At 39.3% G+C, this 19,791-nt stretch overlaps 1 protein-coding gene across 3 annotated transcripts in view; it reads right to left on the bottom strand.

Annotated features, from left to right (window-relative positions):
- asic1c (acid-sensing (proton-gated) ion channel 1c) overlaps positions 1-19,791 on the bottom strand; it is a 99,768-nt gene that overhangs the window by 28,634 nt on the left and 51,343 nt on the right. The window contains exon 1 of one of the 3 annotated variants that reach the window (XM_085139874.1): positions 1,716-19,340. The exons of the other annotated variants lie outside the window; for them this stretch is intronic. Within the exon in view, the coding sequence (XP_084996000.1) occupies positions 1,716-2,243 (528 nt within the window). The 5' untranslated portion in view covers positions 2,244-19,340. Of the gene's footprint in view, positions 1-1,715; positions 19,341-19,791 lie in introns of those variants that run through there. 3 annotated transcript variants of the gene reach the window in all.

Here is a 19,791-nt window from a genome sequence, read left to right on the forward strand (position 1 = left end):
ATGAATCTTTAATTAGTCCCCTCTATACTTAGGCCCTCCGAGCATCTCCAGTTTCTGACATTTAGCTGAAATGTGCCCTTTGTATGCAGGGATGTGAAGAAGCCAAGGTCATCTGACTGATCACAGCGATATCAAAATGCATCTTTATTAGCTCATATGCACTGAGTTGTTTTTGAGAATATGACTCGAACCTGATGAGTCATTTAAATGTGCAAGTCTTCATAGCAGGTGTCAGGTTTGGTTTGAGTTGAAAAGCCAAAGCTTTTCTTTTAATGTGAATCACTGTCACTAACAAAAAAATAAATAAATAGCAACAGTAGTGCTACATTAGAACAGCTAGGTAATTAGTATAAATCGTTTGCCTCTGTTTCACTGCTGGTTCCCAAAGAAACTGTGCAGCATGAGACACCCGTCTCAGGCTGGGTTTTCATCACTCAAATCAATGGCCCATTTCATCGAAATACAATCCTTCCCCTGTCTCTGCAGCAGGACGATTAAGTTCCGCTCAGATTCTGCTGACATAATTTTATTTCTTTCGTAAAGACCTGAAAATTGAGAAGGAAAAACTGGAGTTCACAAAAAAAATAAATAAAAAATGAAGGCAGACAAGTTAAGACAAATTACCTTTTCATCTCTACAATGACATTGTTCCTGTGACATTATGTGCTTTAGATTTTTGTGATCGGAGACAAATATTTAGAACATTTGGTGCCATTACTACGATGAAGACGACAATCCTTCTGAGGTATTTACAAAGAAAAACAGTAAAAACCCTACTGGTCTTGAAAACAGCATATGCTTGCTTCATAATGCATGATGCATGATGCCAGCAGAGATTTGTTGAACCATATGGCACCTCAGTAGATTAAACGTTTCGGAGGACACTTTTAAGAAAGTAACTCTCATTTCTCCTTCATGAAAAATTACAGTTAATAGCAGTCACAAAGTGAAGAACTGGACCCAGCATAAATATTGGCATCACTATAAAGGCGAACCAAACACATTCCTGCTTTGTAAACAGAGATAAAGTGCTGCTTTATTAGTATTCCTCAGAAACTTTTCCTCTTCCACCCACGTACCTATTGTTCTCCCTAAAGCTACTTTATCTTTTCACAAACATGTCATTTATACTAGTATTTTTTTTTTTTTTAAAAAATAGGGATTATGTTAAGAAAAAAAGCTAAATTACGCAGTGACAGCATAATTTGAAATACAGTGATGTCTCCTCTACTAACGATATCTGATTTGAATGATTATGCTCATCATGACATCATGACAGTGCTCATTTTGGAAATCTAACGTCTTTGAGCAGATCTCCTGGTGTTTAGAAACATAAACAGACTCATTTTTCACTTCACCCCCCGGCAAAATGAAGCGCTGGAATCGTAGTTTTATAATGAATATTGAACATCTCACAGTTGTTGGTATTTTTGCCCGAGGCTGTGTTTCTGTTCAAATTTTGCTTTCAAGCTTTCTATTAATAATTTCAAATTAAAGATTTTTAACACACGATTTGACACTTCCCATTAAATATTTTGTTTAAATATTAATGAATCAGCAATTAACCTGCTGAGACATTATGAAATATTGCACAGAACATGTTCAACCTCTCATTGTGATCTTGCTTGGGATTTTTTTGTTTTAGCCCTAAATGATTGAGAAGTGGCTACACTGATCTCACTAGAGGTGACACCTACATGAGGAGCCTTACTTACTGTGGTGAAGTTCTCTGGACCACAGTCCTTGCCTCTGTATTTGCAGTCAAGCAGCATCTCCTCTATGTTATGACTAGTCCTCTGCACAAACTCCAGCATGTTGAAGGTCTTGCTGGGGAAAAACTTGGTGTTGCTGTCTGTGGGTTGCCCTATAGCGGCCATGAAATCATCAAAGTCTCCTTGTTCCACACCCAGGAGTCCAGCCATCCAGAAGATGTCATTCCTCCGGAGCTGGGACTTTCGAAAGGTGTTGTAGTTGCAGAGGGTTATGGCTGGGAAATACATGACGGGACTGTCCATTTCATCCAGAATTGTAACATGGGGGTATTGATAATACTCGATCACACGGTCGGCCACTTGGAGCAGGAAGATGGAAAGCGAGGCGCTGAATGCAGCAGCCCAGAGCAACCGCCGGAAAGTCACTCCACCGGGCAGAAATATGTGGCTCAGGCCGTGGAGCGTACAGTTGGCCCCGAAAACAGTGATGTCTGATGGGGGACGTGGCGCTTCCTCCTCTGGAGCTCCCATTTTCTCCAAATTTTTCCTCAGTCAAGTTTTGCAGTTGTCAGATGTCGTGTGGCTGCAGCGGTGCCCTAACGAAAACTGATGGTAGCAGAGAGGTTTAGCCAACCAAGGGGAGGCTGGACAAGACAGTGTCTGGTTTCCCTTTCCCACCCGAGGGAGGGGAAAGGGTTGGATATCTGGAGCTGGGAAGCAGCAATGAACTGTAATATCAACCATTCCACAATAAGATCTTAGAGGGCACATTGAACGCAAGAGATAGAATTTCAACTGGGAAGTAAGCCTCACTTCCCTCGCGGGTAGCAGTGGATAGAGTCCAGATTGATGCAGCAGAAAGGCAAACGTGAAAGTAAGGCACATTACTGACCTCTGGTACTCAAATACTATTCTCTTCTGTTAAAATTCCTTTTCTAGTGGAAGCTTCCAGACATTTATTTGTGTTAACTTGTGAATACTTCCCTTTAACACTTGCATTGGGGACTTTTACTGTTTTATCTCAAACTGAATGATTCACTGTCATTTAATCAGTGTCAGCCGGTCAAAACCCTCGGAGACATCATAAATATGATGTCATGCAGATAAAAACGTGGCTGTTTGACAGCCAGCTGACATTTTAAAGCTACAACATGTGATGAATTCTCAATTAGCTTCACATTTAGCTTGAGATGCCACACACCTTAGAAGCTATACTGGAGTAATAATTTAGTGCTTTCTTTAATAGCACATGCATAGGGATTGTTCTGAAAGGTCAAAGTTTTGCTCTTTCATGGTTTTCAGTTAACTTTTAATTCCTCCAGACAGAATTTTTACATACAAAGCATTATGTTAGAGGGTAACATACATATCTGACTTATTTCTTTTAAACCATTGAAATGGGTTAAAATAAGTACACTAGGTTCTTGTCAGTACACATGTACCTGATCCTTTAAGTTTAAAGCAAACATCTTCTTCTCTCCTGCCGCAGTCTCCTTATCATGAGTTTTGTAACTGCATCAATTATTAATGCGCCCTCCTGCATATTTTTTAACTCATGGACAGAGGTGTATATTTGCAGAATGTGAGCCTGAGGCTACTTCAGTTCACACTGGCGAGAATCTGTCTCGACTAGAATTGATCAGCTTAGAGGAGCATTCATTTAAAGCCAAGTTAATAAGGTAACTGATGCTGGGACCTCAGCCACAGCTTTAATGGCCTGCCAGGACTACTTATAACAAGGCTGGTTAACCAGTTCAGACCAGCTTTCTTTCCCTACTAAGTAATCTCTTATATTTACTGATTTATATCTACTTCCTTGTGCTTTTTTGATGCCTCCATCTCACTTTATTGTTCCTCTTCTTTATTCAGCTATGTGCACTTACTTCCTTTAGTTGCTGCGAGTGACAGCTGACTTCTGTGAGTCGTATTGTCTTGTATTCATGATATGTGCATCTAAAAGGTTCAGCAACCCAGTAAAAATATTAGCTGACTTTGATTTGTCTCTTTGAGCACTTCAGCACTGTGTGCCAACATTATTCGATCGATCTATTCAAATCCTGTTCTGAATACTTCCACTTGTACGTCTATAACTTCACAAAATACCTAAAACTTGTGCACAGAGAAAATGGCCTGAGTTCCATGCCAAGAATCTGTACGAGTAACGAGAGCTGGGTGGAAACCAAAACGACTGAGCCGAGGTCTGGCACCAATCAGCCCAACGACCTCCTCTGTAGTACATGCCATTGTGTGCCCCCCTCATAGTGTATTAAAAAGGCAGGAGATTATTGGCTACACCAACACAATCGCCACTCACCATCATATGTGGTGAAAACTGGACTTTAAGCAGCATGTGCAAAGGAGATGCAAAAGGAGACGACCTCACATGGGAGATCATCAAAAATTAAAAATTAAAATCAAATATGGATTTTGCTTTTTGTGGGTGGAACAGCAGAACTTATTCATCACATCTAACAACAACCATGTTACAAAGGATTTGCAACCAATTGGAAGTCCAATAGCAAGCTCCCTGTAAATTTTAAGATGTTGCTTCAACACATCTCTGACTCTAATTTTCCCTCTCACCTCTGTTTTGGTCCCCACCAACTCTCAGGAGAAATATCTGGTTCTTCACCTGACAACAGTTTCACAATGTTCACCAGCTAGTTGCTAATTTTTGTTTCTCTGCAGTTTGGAGGCAGGCGAATCATTCTGAACCAGACTTTCATGAAAGAAAATCTGCCTCCTGATGCTTGTGAAAGCAGTGGAAATGAATGTGGAAAGAAAGGCTGTGGGCAATACGCCCGAACGAATGAACTGAAGGCACTAAAACACTTTGAGGGTAAACTGCAGGGTGACTCTTGGTTACATTACGACAAACAACACAACAACATTGCTCATTACTCACCGTCATTTACTCCCCGGGTAATGTAAAAATATTGATCGGTGCAGCTTTAAGAGCTCTAACATTATTAATTAAGTTGTTACCTCCCCATATGCACTTAACACTGTCATAGCCCTAACTCTATCATTTAATGTGTGCCAGCCGGAAACGGACTGTACGTACACCATCAGTCATATGCAGTAAGTACTGACGGTACTTACTTTTGCATGCATAGTGCAATTTATCATTTTGTTTTGCATTTCTTTGATTAAAAAAGGTGTCCAGCACTATGCTTTTTGTCATGTTTTCTGTGATCAGTGTGACACAAACTGTAATGTCCATGAATATAAGGCTTGAATGCAAACCCACTGGCTAGTCTGCTGACTTAACCTCTTGGGCCAACAGCTGATTTTTTTCAATTATTCCTGTGTAGCTGCACATATCCAGGGATAAACTTCCTGTTCACCCTTCGGTCATTGTTTATAGATGTACAGCATTATCTTTTGCCTTTTCTTGCCAACTATTTGTGTGTTTTAATCTTTCTCTCTCTTCTCTCTTTTCTCTCTCTTTCCCCTCACCCCTCAACTGGTTGTTGGTAGCTTTCTGTCCCTCCTTGAGCCTAGTTTTGTTTTGCTGGAGGTCTCTTCCTATTAAAAGGGAGTTCTTCTTCACTACTACTCCCAAGTGTTGCTCATAAGAGAGCCTCTGGTTTTCTAATATAGTGGGCTCTTCACCTTACAATATAAAGGTGGAATAATTGCTTATTATTTTTTAACCTTTAATAAAACTCTTGAGATTAAAAGGATTTTTTAGAGTGTCCAGTCCAAGAAGGACAGCAGTACAGTCATAAGTTGTGTACATTAATATAAATTAATGGCACATAGATATATAAATCCATACACCAGTTAAGTACTGGCAAAATAAATACATGAATGAATGAATTAATAAATTAAATAACCACAACCCAAATGTATAAACTTCAGTGTCAATAAAGAACAAATGCCTTAGTAAAAGTAATGTTCTATTGCCAGAAACAAAGATATTAATATTCAGGCAAAACATCTGCAGTCAGCACGTCAAGTCATTTAACATGGCCTTAAATTCAGTAAGTAATAAAATTGACTGAATTGAACAAAATGTTTTAGTGTTAACAAAACTAAGCTGCAGTCAGAATGTGGTGTTTTTTCAGTCTCCAGATTAAGCTCAAGCCTACAAAGCAAACGACCAGCAGGAACCAAATATGCAAATATTTGTTTGTAGTGATTAAGGTCAAATAATGCGCTTAGTGAAAATTGCTGCAATATCCCTTTAATTTTAAATCTATTCCTGAATTCAAAACAAACAATGTAATATTATAGGATTGTGTATGAATAGCATGCCGGTGGGGGCGCATTTCGCTCATTATTTTTACAAATAAATATTCTATAGACTAAAATAACACATAAAAGGTCAGAGTGAGGGTTCGTGACATGAAATGACGGGCAACACGCTATGTTGCAACATCAGGATGCAACAAAAACTAATAATTTGTTTGTTGGCCAGCAGCCTGCTGGAATTTCCCACCAAATAACATTTAAAATTTGACACATGCAATAAAATAACAGACAAACAACCTCAAACCTCGATGGGAGTTCTTAAGAAATCAAGAAGTTCAGAAAATATTTTAAAGGTGTAGCACACTTTAGTCGAGCATTGAGGTATGTGTACATAAAAACAAAAAGGGAACCAGAAAGCTCTTAAACCTTGAAGATAGCATTTAGTAAAGGAGAAAGAACAGGAACCACTCCCTCAACCAACAGGAGAAAAAAAAAAGCATAAAAATGTGAAACTATAAGGGTTCAGATAGAACAACTTAAAGAAAGTATCTTTAAACCATGACTTAATGTACACACAGTTTGCTGAGGCACTGAGACTTTCTGTTTGTGAATTCATTAGAGACTTCTTCATTATGCTTTCAGTAAAATCGGCACTGATGTTGTGTAAGTACCATCTCCGCTCTTCTCTATCATCTCTCGGGAAATGGAATTATCTTTCTTCAACTACAACAAACGCTAAAGTTGTCACGGTGCATTTGTGTAATTAATAGGTGCACTCTAAGTGAAGTGCAAGCCACTGCTCAATCAATACACTGTGGAGTTTTTCCAGCTGCTTTAAGTTAAGTGTACTGGTTAATGCACTGCCGCAAGAAATCAGCAGTTCAGTACATCATGGCTTCTCTGTGGCCTGGGAGCACCTTCTTTCACTCTACAGCAAGAAGAAGACGGCGCTGAGGCTGGATTCACACGTGTCATGGTTACTGATATCAGATCCGACCGTGTCGAGACTGTCAGTGCTGAATCTGACAAAGGGAATGTTATAGGTGACTACTGGAACATCATTTGAAAAAGTATAAGGTTCGTTTAAATACTGACTGTGGAGGTAAAGTGTCAAACCTGCCCATCCGAAATCTTCCGAAAATCCTAATTAGCTTGCTATCTTTGTGGCAGGAAGGCCAGCAGTCACAGCTGGGAGGTACAATGTCCTGCATGAGTAGAATTCAAGCCACAGTGACTTTATGTAAGTGTTGCCCAACTGTCTTCCCTCATTCCTCTCATCACATGTCGACAAGTCCTTTCATGTATTTCCAAAATCAAAATATAGAAAAGGAGCCAAGTTTGAAAGTGCTGAGCTAACACATTAATGTGACGACACTTTTCACATCAATAAGCTTTACAGAGATAATGATGAACAAGTATGCAAATAGGCTCATTAAAATGCAGGGTGAGAGCTGGATGCTGGAATTCATCTCAAAATGTTTTAAACCTCAGACCCCCGAACTGTCTGGGAGTTAGGCTTTAGAGTTTGCCTAAGTGATGATGTCTTTTAGTGACTGGAGGGACTGAATGCTAAATAGCAAAAAACAAAAACAAAACAAGAAAAAAACAGAAGAAAACAAATAAGAAAAGCCACTCAATGATCCAAACTCATAGTCTGCTTTCTCTTCTTTCCCAGAACTTTTAACCATTGTCAATCTCTTCAAAGTGTGCAAATGCAACTGCTGTGACTGACAGACTGTTGTTGGGTTGCACATAATGTTATTTCCATTAGAACCAATGATGTAAATCATAAAGCATTAACCGTTAAAAATGTCCATTACAATTTCCCAAGGCGTGTTGCAGGAAATGGCTTGTTTTGTCCAACAAAAGTCCATTATTCCAAAATATTTAATTCAGTTCAACTTTGGAATTTCAACAGACATTCACAGTTCAGGCCTGAAGCAGTGGATGTTTAATTTTTTTAAGCACTCAAATGATGACTTGATTATGTAAATAGTTTATCAGAACAGAGCAAAAATGAATGGAATTTGTGCAAATGTGCAAACACTGATCCTCAAAACCTTCTATTTGTTAGGGGCAGCCGGAATAAAAACAAGGAGCTGCAGTTTAACAAAAGAGCTCCCCTTTGACCAGCACCATTTTATTTTCTTTTTGCAATCAAAACACCTCATTTCTTTTTTTCTTTTTTTTTTTGTGTGTCCCATTTGGATCTTTAGCCATCAGAATTGTTGTCTTAAGGCCAAGAAAGATGCCAAGCGGATTTATTTTACCGAGTGGATCATCATGGCCATTGGTCCATTTGATTGACCTTTATTATAATTATGAATTTATTTTATTTTCGGTTGCTACAAACGGGACAGACATGACTGGGGGATAGGACAGGGAGAAAGAATGAAAGAAAGAGAGGGAGAGAAAGAAAACGAGAGGGGAGAAGAGATGGTGAGAAAGGGGGAAGGAAGAAAGAAAAACAAACAAAACACCTGGATCACCTGTATGGAGAAAAAAAAACAGAAGAGAAAGCAAACAAAAAAAAGAGCAACATAATAAAAACAGCACCATCACAATAAACTAGCTAGCAGTAGATAACAGTAGATACTAAATATTAAACGATATTGTGCAGCACGCAAGATAGACAGCGCACAATGTGCTTTGAGGCAGCAGCCAAGAAAGGTGTAGTCCGCGTCTGTGAACACCCGTGTGTACACCTCATTTCTATGAGCTTCTATGGTGCAAAAACAATTTTAGATTTGCCTTTATTTCATTCTGCACTTATGCAGAAGTACTCACTGGTCATCTGAATAAGCCAGGACTACATAATACTCACACATTTTAATGCCAGTGCAGTATCTGCGGCTACCATCCGCTGGTCCACTTTCACTTCATAAGAAGTGATCAGATTTTTAAATGGCGATAATCAGAGTCTGTGGCCTCAGTGAGTGTACAGCGCAGCTGCTTTCTCTTATGGCAAGCAGGAAATGGGCAGCGATTAATGAGGAAATTCAATATTTCAGTATTGACCCAAGCACAGGAGAATCCTTGACAAAATGGGTGTCACACTAGCAAAAGGAAGGTGCTCGAATTGGCGCTTGCAAAGATGCAGTGGTGTACACTGTATCTTTGCTTCACACAGCATTACGGCTTCAGAGGAGACAACGATCTTTGTATTTCGTAGAAATGACAGAAACCCTCCCCAGTTTGTTTTAATGCCTAACTCCATGCTGACAGTTATTCATCAGGCACAAGCGGCGTTCTTCATACAGCTGCCAAAGTAATCACACTGAGTATGAAAGGCTGAAAAGCTTCACTGTGGGTACTTCAAAGAGCTTTCAAAAATTAATTTCTGTCCATCTAAGACAGCAATTACTGTAGCTCTAAGCACAGTTAAGGGGAATAAAAGGTGACTTTTCCCTTATCCTTTTAAGAGAGCAGTTTGGAAACAACGCTCTCAAGAAGCAAATCTTAAAAAACAACAACAAAAAAAATCCATCTGATACATTTTTGTGCATGGTGCGAAGATCCGGCCTCTTCAAAGAGTGAACTTTTCAAAAATGTATAAAACTAATTTCACAGGTTTGTCTAAGGGTCAGAGAACACTGCTGTAGCATTTTATTCTCAAATAAGACAATATTCTATTTTTCTGAATAACTCCATTTTCCTCAAAGTCATACACGAGACAAGCCTGTAACCTGTGCTGTCATCACCAGACGACCTTTTAAGTCTGACGAATGAGGGACTACTTCAGCTTCAAGAGAGAATAAGAAAAGTCCAGGTCACTTTCTAGGAAGCACTTTAATTCTCTAATCTTTGAGGATGAAACTTAAAATTAAACGTCCATCTTAAAATCGAATCAATGGTTACTTTTACCCGTATGTGAGGTGATCCTTAACCTGTGATAATAGACACTTTTCTCCAGGGCCACCTGGATAATGAAGGGGAGGATTGTAATTTGCTGACTTAGTGGAATTTGTGTTACATGGTATTGTTGGAGCTTACCCCCCTGCCCGAAGGGCTCAGGTCTCCAGGAAATTACAGTGAATGGTCCATTGTTCAAAAGTTCACTGACTCCATGAACACAAGAAAAATATCCAGGAAGCTCCACTTGAAGCTCCACTTGATGAAATCACCGATAACATGGACACTGTGTGTGTCTCTAGGTCTGAGAGATGTTTCTAAATATAGCTTTCTCTGTCCTTTTCTTGGTGTCCAGCCAAATTTAGCAAAGTGCTGGCTCTAACTGAGTCCAAGTGTTGTACCTCTTATAGAGAAGAATGTTTATTGAAAATCCCATCAGGCTGAGTCAACCCAACTAGGAAAATTCCAAAATTCCAAAAGGGAAAGCTTTCATATATTCAATATCCATTACATACAACGTGAAATATTCCAATCTTGTTTGTTTTAATTTTGATCAGAAATATTTCAAATTATTAGAATATTTAATTTACAATTTGAGTAAATTGTCTTTCACACAGTATACATGGCATGTATTTCTCTGCTTTGTTCAGTAAACGTAACAGCAATCATGGGGAAGGCTGCTAACTTGACAGTTGTCCAGATGACAATCGACAACATCCTCCATGAGGAGGTTAAGCCACAGAAGGTTAGTACTGAAAAGTTTGCAGACTGCTTTATTAAAGCTTATTTAGATCACTGGAGGGGGAACGTCACAGAAAAAGGTGTACAGGCGACACAGATGATCACAGCCTTGTGAAGATTGTAAAGAAAAGAACGTCCAAGGACTTGGACGTGAACTGAGGCCGATGTCAGTGCATCAAGAGTCACAATGCACAAATGTCTTCAGGACAGGAGGAACAAATATCACATTCCTAATCTGAAGCAACTTCTGAAACACAGACAGTGTCAGAAGCATCTTATCCTGGTAAAGAGAAAAAGGAACTGGACTGTTCAGTGGTCTAAAGTCCTGGTTTCAGAAAGTTCACTTGTAAATCAAGGTCCTAGAGTCTGCAGGACGAGTGAAGAGGCATATAATCCAAGGTGTTTAAAAGTGCAAGGTGACATTTCAAATTTTTAGTTTAATTCAATTCAGTTTTATTTATATAGTGCCAAATCACAACAGCAGTCGCCTCAGGGTGCTTCACATTCTCAGGCAAAGACCCAACAATAATACAGAGAAAACCAGAAATCTACCAGAGCATTTTAGACAACCTGATGGTTCCCTCTGCTGACAAGCTTTATGGAGATGCTGATTTAGCACCTCGCCACAGTGCCAAACCTAGTATCAAAAGGTTTGTTGACCATGTTATTACTGAACATATTTGGCCAGTCAGCTCTCCTGGCCTGAACCCACAGAGAAGACCACGAGAAACACCTGACCTCAAAATACCATCAAAGCAGCCTGGGCTTCAGTCACGCCTCAGCTGTACCACAAGCTGATCATCTCCACAACACCGATGCAGGAGCTCATGAGGAAATGTAGCCCTAACCAAGTACTGAGTACATGACATTTCTGTATTGTAAATTCTTGTTTTGTGATTGCTCTTAGGCAATATACTAATAATCTGAGTTACTGGGGTTCTGGTTTTCATGGGCTATAAAACATAATCATCAAAATTAAAACACCAAATGCTTGAAATGCTTCACTTTACATGTAATGAATAGAGAATATACGAAAGTTAATCTTTTGGAATTTCAATTATAAAAAAAAGATCTTTTTTCAGATCCAGATATTCATTTTGTTTTAGACACACTAATATGAGGCATCAAAATGGTATCTTACTGCAAAACAACTCACTGTAGGTTGATCCAATAACGTAGGCAGGATCATAATTTTAAAAATCCATTTGGCAGCAAAAGCCCAGAACTCTGAAGCCAAGGACTTACAAGCCACCGTTAAGAGAGCAGTCTTTCTCGCATTGTAGGCTGGACAGTGACCACTTATTTTAATAATCTGAGAAATCAAAGGAACCAAGGAAAGAAAGAAAACATGACAGTCGTGCTGTTTTGCATGTTTGGTGAGTAACAGACAATATGAGAGACGTTCTTTTCATTTGCTCTATAAGAAGGGAAAATAAGACACTTAGCATTGAAGGCTGCAGCTTTTTTCATCCTTCATGTTTTTGCAACAAAATTACAATTTTAAATCTTCATATGGGTCATGACGTTTCCATGCAACTCCAGCATCTTACAGAAAAAAATATGAGCAATGTTTATTATTGCCCCATTTAGTGTTGAGAAAGGCAATAAAGCAGGGGGAATGCTTTGTAACTGACAAGTCACTACCCACGTCTGTGCACTGTCTTTCTGCTTCTCAGTCAGATGCACTCTTTGTTTGTCTCGTCCGATTTCAAAACACCGAGGTAGCTACATGTACAGCAAAAATGCTCAGCTTGAGGCTTCATAACAAGACATCTATAATCACTGGGGAAAGGCAAGATGGCTACATCTATACAGTCTGTGCACCAGACAGGTAACGTATGTGTTGTGTGGTTAGGCAACGTGAAACTGTACAAACAAGAGAAACTTGCAAAGTCAAAGACTGTTACACTCTTTTGTTTTCCACCCTTCAAAATATGTGGGAGGAAAAAAATATCCTTTGCAGCTATGCAATGTCATGACATTGCAGTTCTCAGTATGATCGAATGGCTGTCTGTGAATATCTAATAGTATTTCTACTTCAAATGAACCTTAAAAGTAAAGAAAAAAGAGAAGAGGACAGTCTTGAGCAGTCCATTGTTACTTTGACCATGGAAAGAGTAGTTTGACAAAATAAACTGAACTGAAGGTCTGCATTCTAATTCAATTTTATTTACATCGCACCAATCACAACAACAGTTGCCTCAAGTTACTTTATATTGTAAGGTAAAGATCCTACTATAATATAAAGCAGGGAAAACCCCAACATTAATATGAGTCATACGAGTCAGCACTTTGGTGACAGTGGGAAGGAAAAACTCCCTTTTAACAGAAAGAAACCTCCGATAGAACCAGGCTCAGGGAGGGGCGACCATCTGTCGCGACCGGTTTGGGGGTGAGCGAATGATGACGGGACAAAAGACATGCTGTGGAAGAGAGCCAGAGATTAATAATAACTAATAATTAAATGTAGAGAGGTAGTGAGTGAAAAAAGTGACTGAAGAAGAAACACTCAACGCATCATGGGAATTCCGCAGCAGCGTAGACCTATTGCAGTGTAACTAAGAGGGGATTCAGGGCCACCTGATCCAACTCTAACTATATGCTTTATTTAAAAAAAAAAGTTTTAAGCCAAATCTTAAAAGTGAGAGGGTGTCTGTCTCCCGAATCCAAACTGGAAGCTGGAAGCATCTTAGCAGATGAACTGTACTCTGTTGTTGTCACGTAAATAATTGGGGAACAGCGACAGCAGTCGATTTTACATTTTGGTAAATAGGCAGAGTTTAGACATTCTATTCAGTGGTGAAGACCGTGAGGCGCTTTTGAACCCTGACTGAACAAATATTTTGGACAAGGCTCTTCTGTTCTGCCCCTCTGTCAAGCAGAGAAACACGCTCATCCTACTTCTTAATCATAATAAATTCATGAAGTATCTGTTGTGATGTTGACTGATGGAATCCATTTATCACTCATCATTATAGCTAAGTAGTTTGCTGTATTTAGTCAGTATGATATCTTTATAGCAATGCTGATACCAGTAAATAGACTTGAGAATTTTGGCGGCCCCACAGTCTAATGTCCTCCGTGCCTGTCTTTGCACTGCAGTATAAGTCAGCTAACTGGATTAGCACTGACAATCAAAAAGAGGAATTGGACAGTGCACGTCAATAAAGAATTACTCCCTCTTCGCATTAATGCCTAGGCGTAAAGTTTGCACGGAGAGCGCAAGCTTGCTTGTGACTCACACCCACAGCCATTAATTATAGTGGCTATAAATTGCTTCAGACCAATTAATATACTACTGGAAGGAGCTTGATTGTTTTGATAGCTGTCTAAAAGTTGTCTGGAAAATGAAACAGAGGAGAAAGACAGAATTACTGGAAAGGCTGATGACCATGAAGTGCTGCTTGGTTTTTGTCTGCTCACTTCTCTCTCGGGGAGACTGGCTAGGAGACCTTCAGAGGGACGTCTGACACCTATGCTGGCTGGATGTTCGACTTTAAAGGCTGACAGAGGCAATCAGTCACTCCGTCCCACCTCTGGTATTCATTGTGTTGTTTCGGTTTAGACATGTGTTTACTTCTTTCGCAAATTGTAACACATTCCCTGCTGTGCCATTGGTTAGAGAAAGTAAATAAGAAGACGTGATGACATTTAATTCAGGTAAAAACAGACAAGGAGGACCTTTTGAATAGGCTTGTAAGGAACAACCTTTATAAATTGTCTTTATTTAGTGGACTTTCTTGTTAATTGCAAAATAACAAAAGGAAAAAAGTCTTAATTTCACTCTATTTTTGGAGATTTGGGCATCTAATTTAATTTTATTGCTATTTTATTTTGATTGATGATTGATGTTTTTCACTCCACCAACAGCATTACCATTAGTTTCCTTATGTATTTGTATTTTATAAGATCTAATTGTAATAAATCTTAAATGCTGATTTAATATTTTTGTACACTTCTTAAAGTAATTTTAATTCTTTGATGTTTGAAAAGTGCTACATAAACAGATCTGCCCAGTCATCCGTGCACTGGATAAACTGCAGAAGTTACTTGTTTACATATTTAAATTTGTCTCCTGGTTTTGTTAATAAACCTTCAAAGACAAATGTGTTTTCTCCTCTGGTAAGCTGAGGCGTGACAGACACTTTGTGTGTGGGAACAACACACTGAAACCAATTACCTTCTTTGTGTATATCTGACAGGCACCTTTAAGCTGAGATAAAATAAATGAGGACATAAGTCCACTTGGGAATCAGGGGAATTAGAGTCAGTAGTTTTACTGATTGCGAGAATCTTTCCTTATTACATCTGATTGTTTGCTGTGGAAGAGAACTGTCAATGGGATGCAAGCTTGAGTTAACTAATCAGGCTATCTGCGACCCGTAATGGCTGTGTATAAAGCATGAGGAATTCAATTAAACTGGGCAAGTAAACATTCACTCAGCTACAACCTGTGACATTAATCCATGCGAACACCCCGCTGGGAACCCTTCTTCTCTTATTCCCCCGGGATTAACTAAATCAGTCTTTCTAGCGGTTAACCAAGCAGGACAGAAGCAAGCACATTGAGGCTTATAAATATGAAGCATTTCACCCTCAACAGCAATTTTCCAAAGGAATTCAAGCTGTAAACGCAAACGCTCTCCTTATTTAACTTAAACGAATTCATTTTACTCAATTTATTCTAGTTGTTAAAGTTTATTTACTTCTTTTTGGTCGTCTGTATGTTTTGCCTTCATAGTTGTTTTCATGTAATAATTTGCAAGCCAAGTCAAGAACACTTCAGCAATGACTTTGCAATTAATATTAAAAATAATTGCATTTATTTACAAATAATTTCACTAAACTGAGGTTGCATGAAGTTTATTTAAGTTAAAGTTAAGTGGATCGCCGATTTCTCAAATGTTATAGTGCACAGTGTCTGAAACATGTTTTGGAAATCAGACAACTGGAAATTGTTTTGGGCGATAAAAAAAAAAGTAATAACACCAGACCTCTCCTGCTACCTCCGATTTCTTACAGCTTCACTGATATCTGTGTATCTCTGTCTCTGTCCCAATTTCGCCACTTTTGATATTACCTTGAGGGCGCAAAAAGCACCGGAGCTTATTGTATTGGGTGCACGTCTACTCTCAGAGCAGTATTTCGTGCGTGTCTGAGCCTTTTAACAGACAGTAAAGTGACAAGCTTCCATTATCCTTTTCAGCTGCCTCCTTAACGAGCTCTCCTGAGTGCCTCACAGCTATCTGCTGCGCATCTCCACTGTTCATCCACCAAACGCTCGCCATCGTCACAGTCCCCACAAGCTGACTGCACCCCCTGGGTAGTACCGTCTTCAATGCCTCAGCTGCTTCTCCAACAGAGATGGAGCTTTTACATTTAAACAACTGCACTGGCTGTGTATATCTGTAAAACACAAAGTAGAAAAGCTAAATGTTTGATGATATAGCTGAAGACACTTTTCTCCCTTTCAGTTAAGCAATCTGTTGGAGTATGACAGCAAAGTTAAATGTCAGGCAGTGGACTGACATAGTGAATGGGGAAAAAAAGCAATTCTTAGAAAAAATCTTTTTGTGCCATGTTTCAATTATTAAGGGCTGGCAGCAGGTGGCAATGTTTATTTAACCAGGGCCAAAACATCGTTTCTATTGTGTCTGAAATGAATGTGATAGGGAGAAGAAAAGTTTATTCTACATAATACACTCAGTGATCTCTTTATTTAGCTGCCTTGTAAAACCCAATGCAATAGCCCAGCCATAGTTTTTATCTCACAAACACAATACTGTCCACATTTGCCTGATGCTATCAGAGAACTATGACTTTCTGTATAATATTGAGGCTGCAGATTGCAATGATTTACACACATGAAAGGGAGGATATTACACATATTACTGAGGTTGTGATGCATTGTATTAAAACCTTAGAAAACATATGTGAAGTAACATCCTGCAGAAACTAGTATTCATAAGCTTCAGTAAAGCAGAATACGGCTGTGCTTCTGTGCCAGAGTAAATTGGATTGCATTGGAAATGTGAATCTCATAAAGTTAAAAACTGGGAAGCCATGGCTCAAATATTAAAGCTTGGTGGAAAGAAATTGCAGGGTTTGTGGTTTGATTCCCAGCTCCTTAAAGTTCCAATGTATCCTCGGGGAAGACACTTAGGCGGCTACCAGTGGCAGCTCAGTATCTTGCATAGTATTGGCATGTGAGTGTTTAGGTGTGAATGCATGATTGAGAAACAATAAAGCTGTTTGTAGAACTTGGCTGGCTACAAAGGTGCTACATAATCACACCGCACTCTGTGTTTTTATTTAAAAACAACACAACATTAAAGGTACAGCATGTACATATCTGGCATATCGACTGGCTGAAATGAAAACACAACAATACACAAGTGTAATTCCAAAAATGTTGGGCTGCTGGATGAAAAGTAAAGAAAAATAGAATGCATTCAATTATGGGTTATGAAACCCATAATTTGATCTCTATTGAACATAGAAAACATGTTTAAACAATTAGACAATCTACCATTTTAGGAAATAAACAAGATTTCTATTTTAATTTCCTGAGAGCAATGCATTAAAAATGTTGGGACAGGGCCATATTTACCACTGTGCAGCATCCACCCTTCTTTTTAACAGTCTGTAACGGGGACCTTGGGTGAGATGTTGTCTGAGTCTTCACTGTTGTCTTTGTCAGAACATACTGTTCAGTGACCTGGTCTTTGTGACTGAACAGTATGTTCCTTTGTTCCTTAGTGTCTCTTTGGCCAGGATTAGTTCAGCCTTTCTGGATCTGCATTTGGGTCCTGGCTCACCACTTGACAAACTCATTAACATTTTACACAGCATGATAACTTCTTTAGAATTGGATTTGCATTAAACACAACATACTAAAAACATATGATCCATCCTGGGAAACGAGGCAAATGAATTAATTAACAGTGTGCTGGGAAATCCTACTAACTATACAGAGGGGCATACACACACATGGGCTGTGTGCTTTCCATTACATAGTAACTACTGTGCCCCAAATCATTCACTTAGTCCAAGCAAACAATCTATTTATCTGTCTTGGTCCAGATCTGCAGCAGAGACGAGCCTCCAGATTAAGGCTCAGTGGACACTTGTCTGTGTTCTGCGATATGTTATTTTATTTTTGTTCCCATTGACGACATATTCAGCTGCATTTATTCCAAAATGACTAAGGCGCCCAACTATAAACACACTTTATTCATATGATTGCATAACTGAACATCAATAAATGAGAGCTGTCATTCATTCATCTTCAGGCATCTAAGAAAGCTAGAAAATCATGCCTGTGAGCTCTTAAGAGTAGCATTGCAAAGAGGGCACTTATACATTTCTGACACCTGAGAATTTCAATTTAATTTAAGTTCACTCGTGTGAGAGATTACAGCGGGTTTGGGTGCCTCTGAGAAGTGCCGGGACACGGCAGTGGAAGAGGACTTGGCTTTCCACCTATTACTCTCAAGCTGCCATGACCAATAGCATACGGCAAACAAGCCTGTCCACCCATGATAAATGCTCTTTGGGCAAATCTGTGGGTGACAGAAAAAAACCTTGCCATGTGATGCCATTTGTCATTATAAACACAGCCTGTAAATTAAAGACAGATATTTTCTCTGACACAGTAATCACATCTGAATGTAAAGTGTGAAGGAACGGAAAAGAGAGAAGTGGTTTTACCTATATGCGTTTCAAGCCTGCATTGATTTACCTGTGTAATCAGGGCGGCTAAGTTACTGTTATGCACCCAATTATTAAAACCTACTCCTTTGAACATAGACCAGATGCTCAGTCAGTCATAGAAAGACTGTTAATTTTAATGATCAATTGGTCTTTAGATTTCCGTCCTCTCACACTGATTATGCAGTTTGTGTGCAGCCTTGTGTCATCAGGGCGTGAGGGAAACAGTATTAGGCCTATTTAATACAGACTGGTCCAATGATAGGCACGTTCTGATGGATGGGAGGGGAGGGCTTTGGTTTCAGGGCCGCAGCTTTTTAATTCGTGAAGGATCATTAGCTGGAGAAGGCTTCTTCTTGTAGCTCTGGGGGGTGCAGAATCAAATGGATGCGGCACAAAGAGATACCTCTTCATCTATCTCTTTGCTGTTGTAGCTCTCACAGCTGGTAAGAAGAGGATATTATTTGTGCACCGCGATGCAATGTGGACCATCACTGTAGACAATAAGTCGGCACGTGGTGGGTATTGGCATGAAAACTACCTTTCCGTGTGATTTATGTTAGTTTTGAAATACAGGAAGGAAGGAACGCCGAGTGAGCTCGACTCAAGCACTATGTATCTTGGGCTTGTCATCCTATCCCCCTCCTACGCACACAGCAATGTGTGTAGGCTGGGGTCTCACTTACCGCTGTAATGTAGATTCATATATGCAAACGGTGTAGACAACAGATTCAGATTTGCCTACAGGGTAAAAAAATGGATGCTCCAAACTTGTCTGCTTACCACCGGTAACATGACTTCAGTGGAGATTTTTTTTTTGCCTCATCGCCAGGTTTATTTCACAAGTAATAACATCTTTTATGTATCTTTAATTTGATTTTGCATTCCGCTCCTCTGCCTACCTCAGAGAAAAACCCACACTTAGTCACAAATACTGTAATTTTAAAATAGTTTTCACACCCCAAGGTGCTGCTTTCTGTTGTTTAGCAGGGGTTAAATGAGCCTTTTTTTCCCTTATACCTCCTGCATTTTAAACAATATCCACTCTGCAGCTGTAGATGTTGTTTATCCTTGTGCCTACTCATGTGGTACCTTTTGATATCCCATCCTCCACTTACCCCCCCACAGCCTGCCCCCCCAAATCAATAGCAAAGAAACAATACAATCAAGTGCCTGCAGCAAAGCATTCATTCTATTGAACACATGTCTTCGTAGCGATTGCTCCAGGAGATTGAGTATAATCATAGCACACCCCACATCTTCCCTCTTTCCCTTCCTTGCTTTAAAAAAAGGAAAGAAAGAAAAAGATTTACACTGAAACAAATGAAAAGGATAAAAATTATAGCCTTAGATATGCAGAGCATCTCAAAAAATACAAGAATAGCAACAAATATAGCAGTTAATCTACATGTTTTGGCTACTGTGCATGTTTTACTCTGACCAAATGTGATAGATCGATTACAGACAAGTTTTGTCTCAGGTATCGCTTACCTTTCTTTCAAGAAAAAACAGTTTATGCCATCAAATGTAACGGTAATATTTGCTCATGTCACATACTTTTGCCATCATCCCACCATCA

The sequence above is a fragment of the Neolamprologus multifasciatus genome, chromosome 18 (genome assembly GCF_963576455.1).
Source record: "Neolamprologus multifasciatus chromosome 18, fNeoMul1.2, whole genome shotgun sequence".
In the NCBI taxonomy this organism is placed as follows: Eukaryota; Metazoa; Chordata; class Actinopteri; order Cichliformes; family Cichlidae; genus Neolamprologus; species Neolamprologus multifasciatus.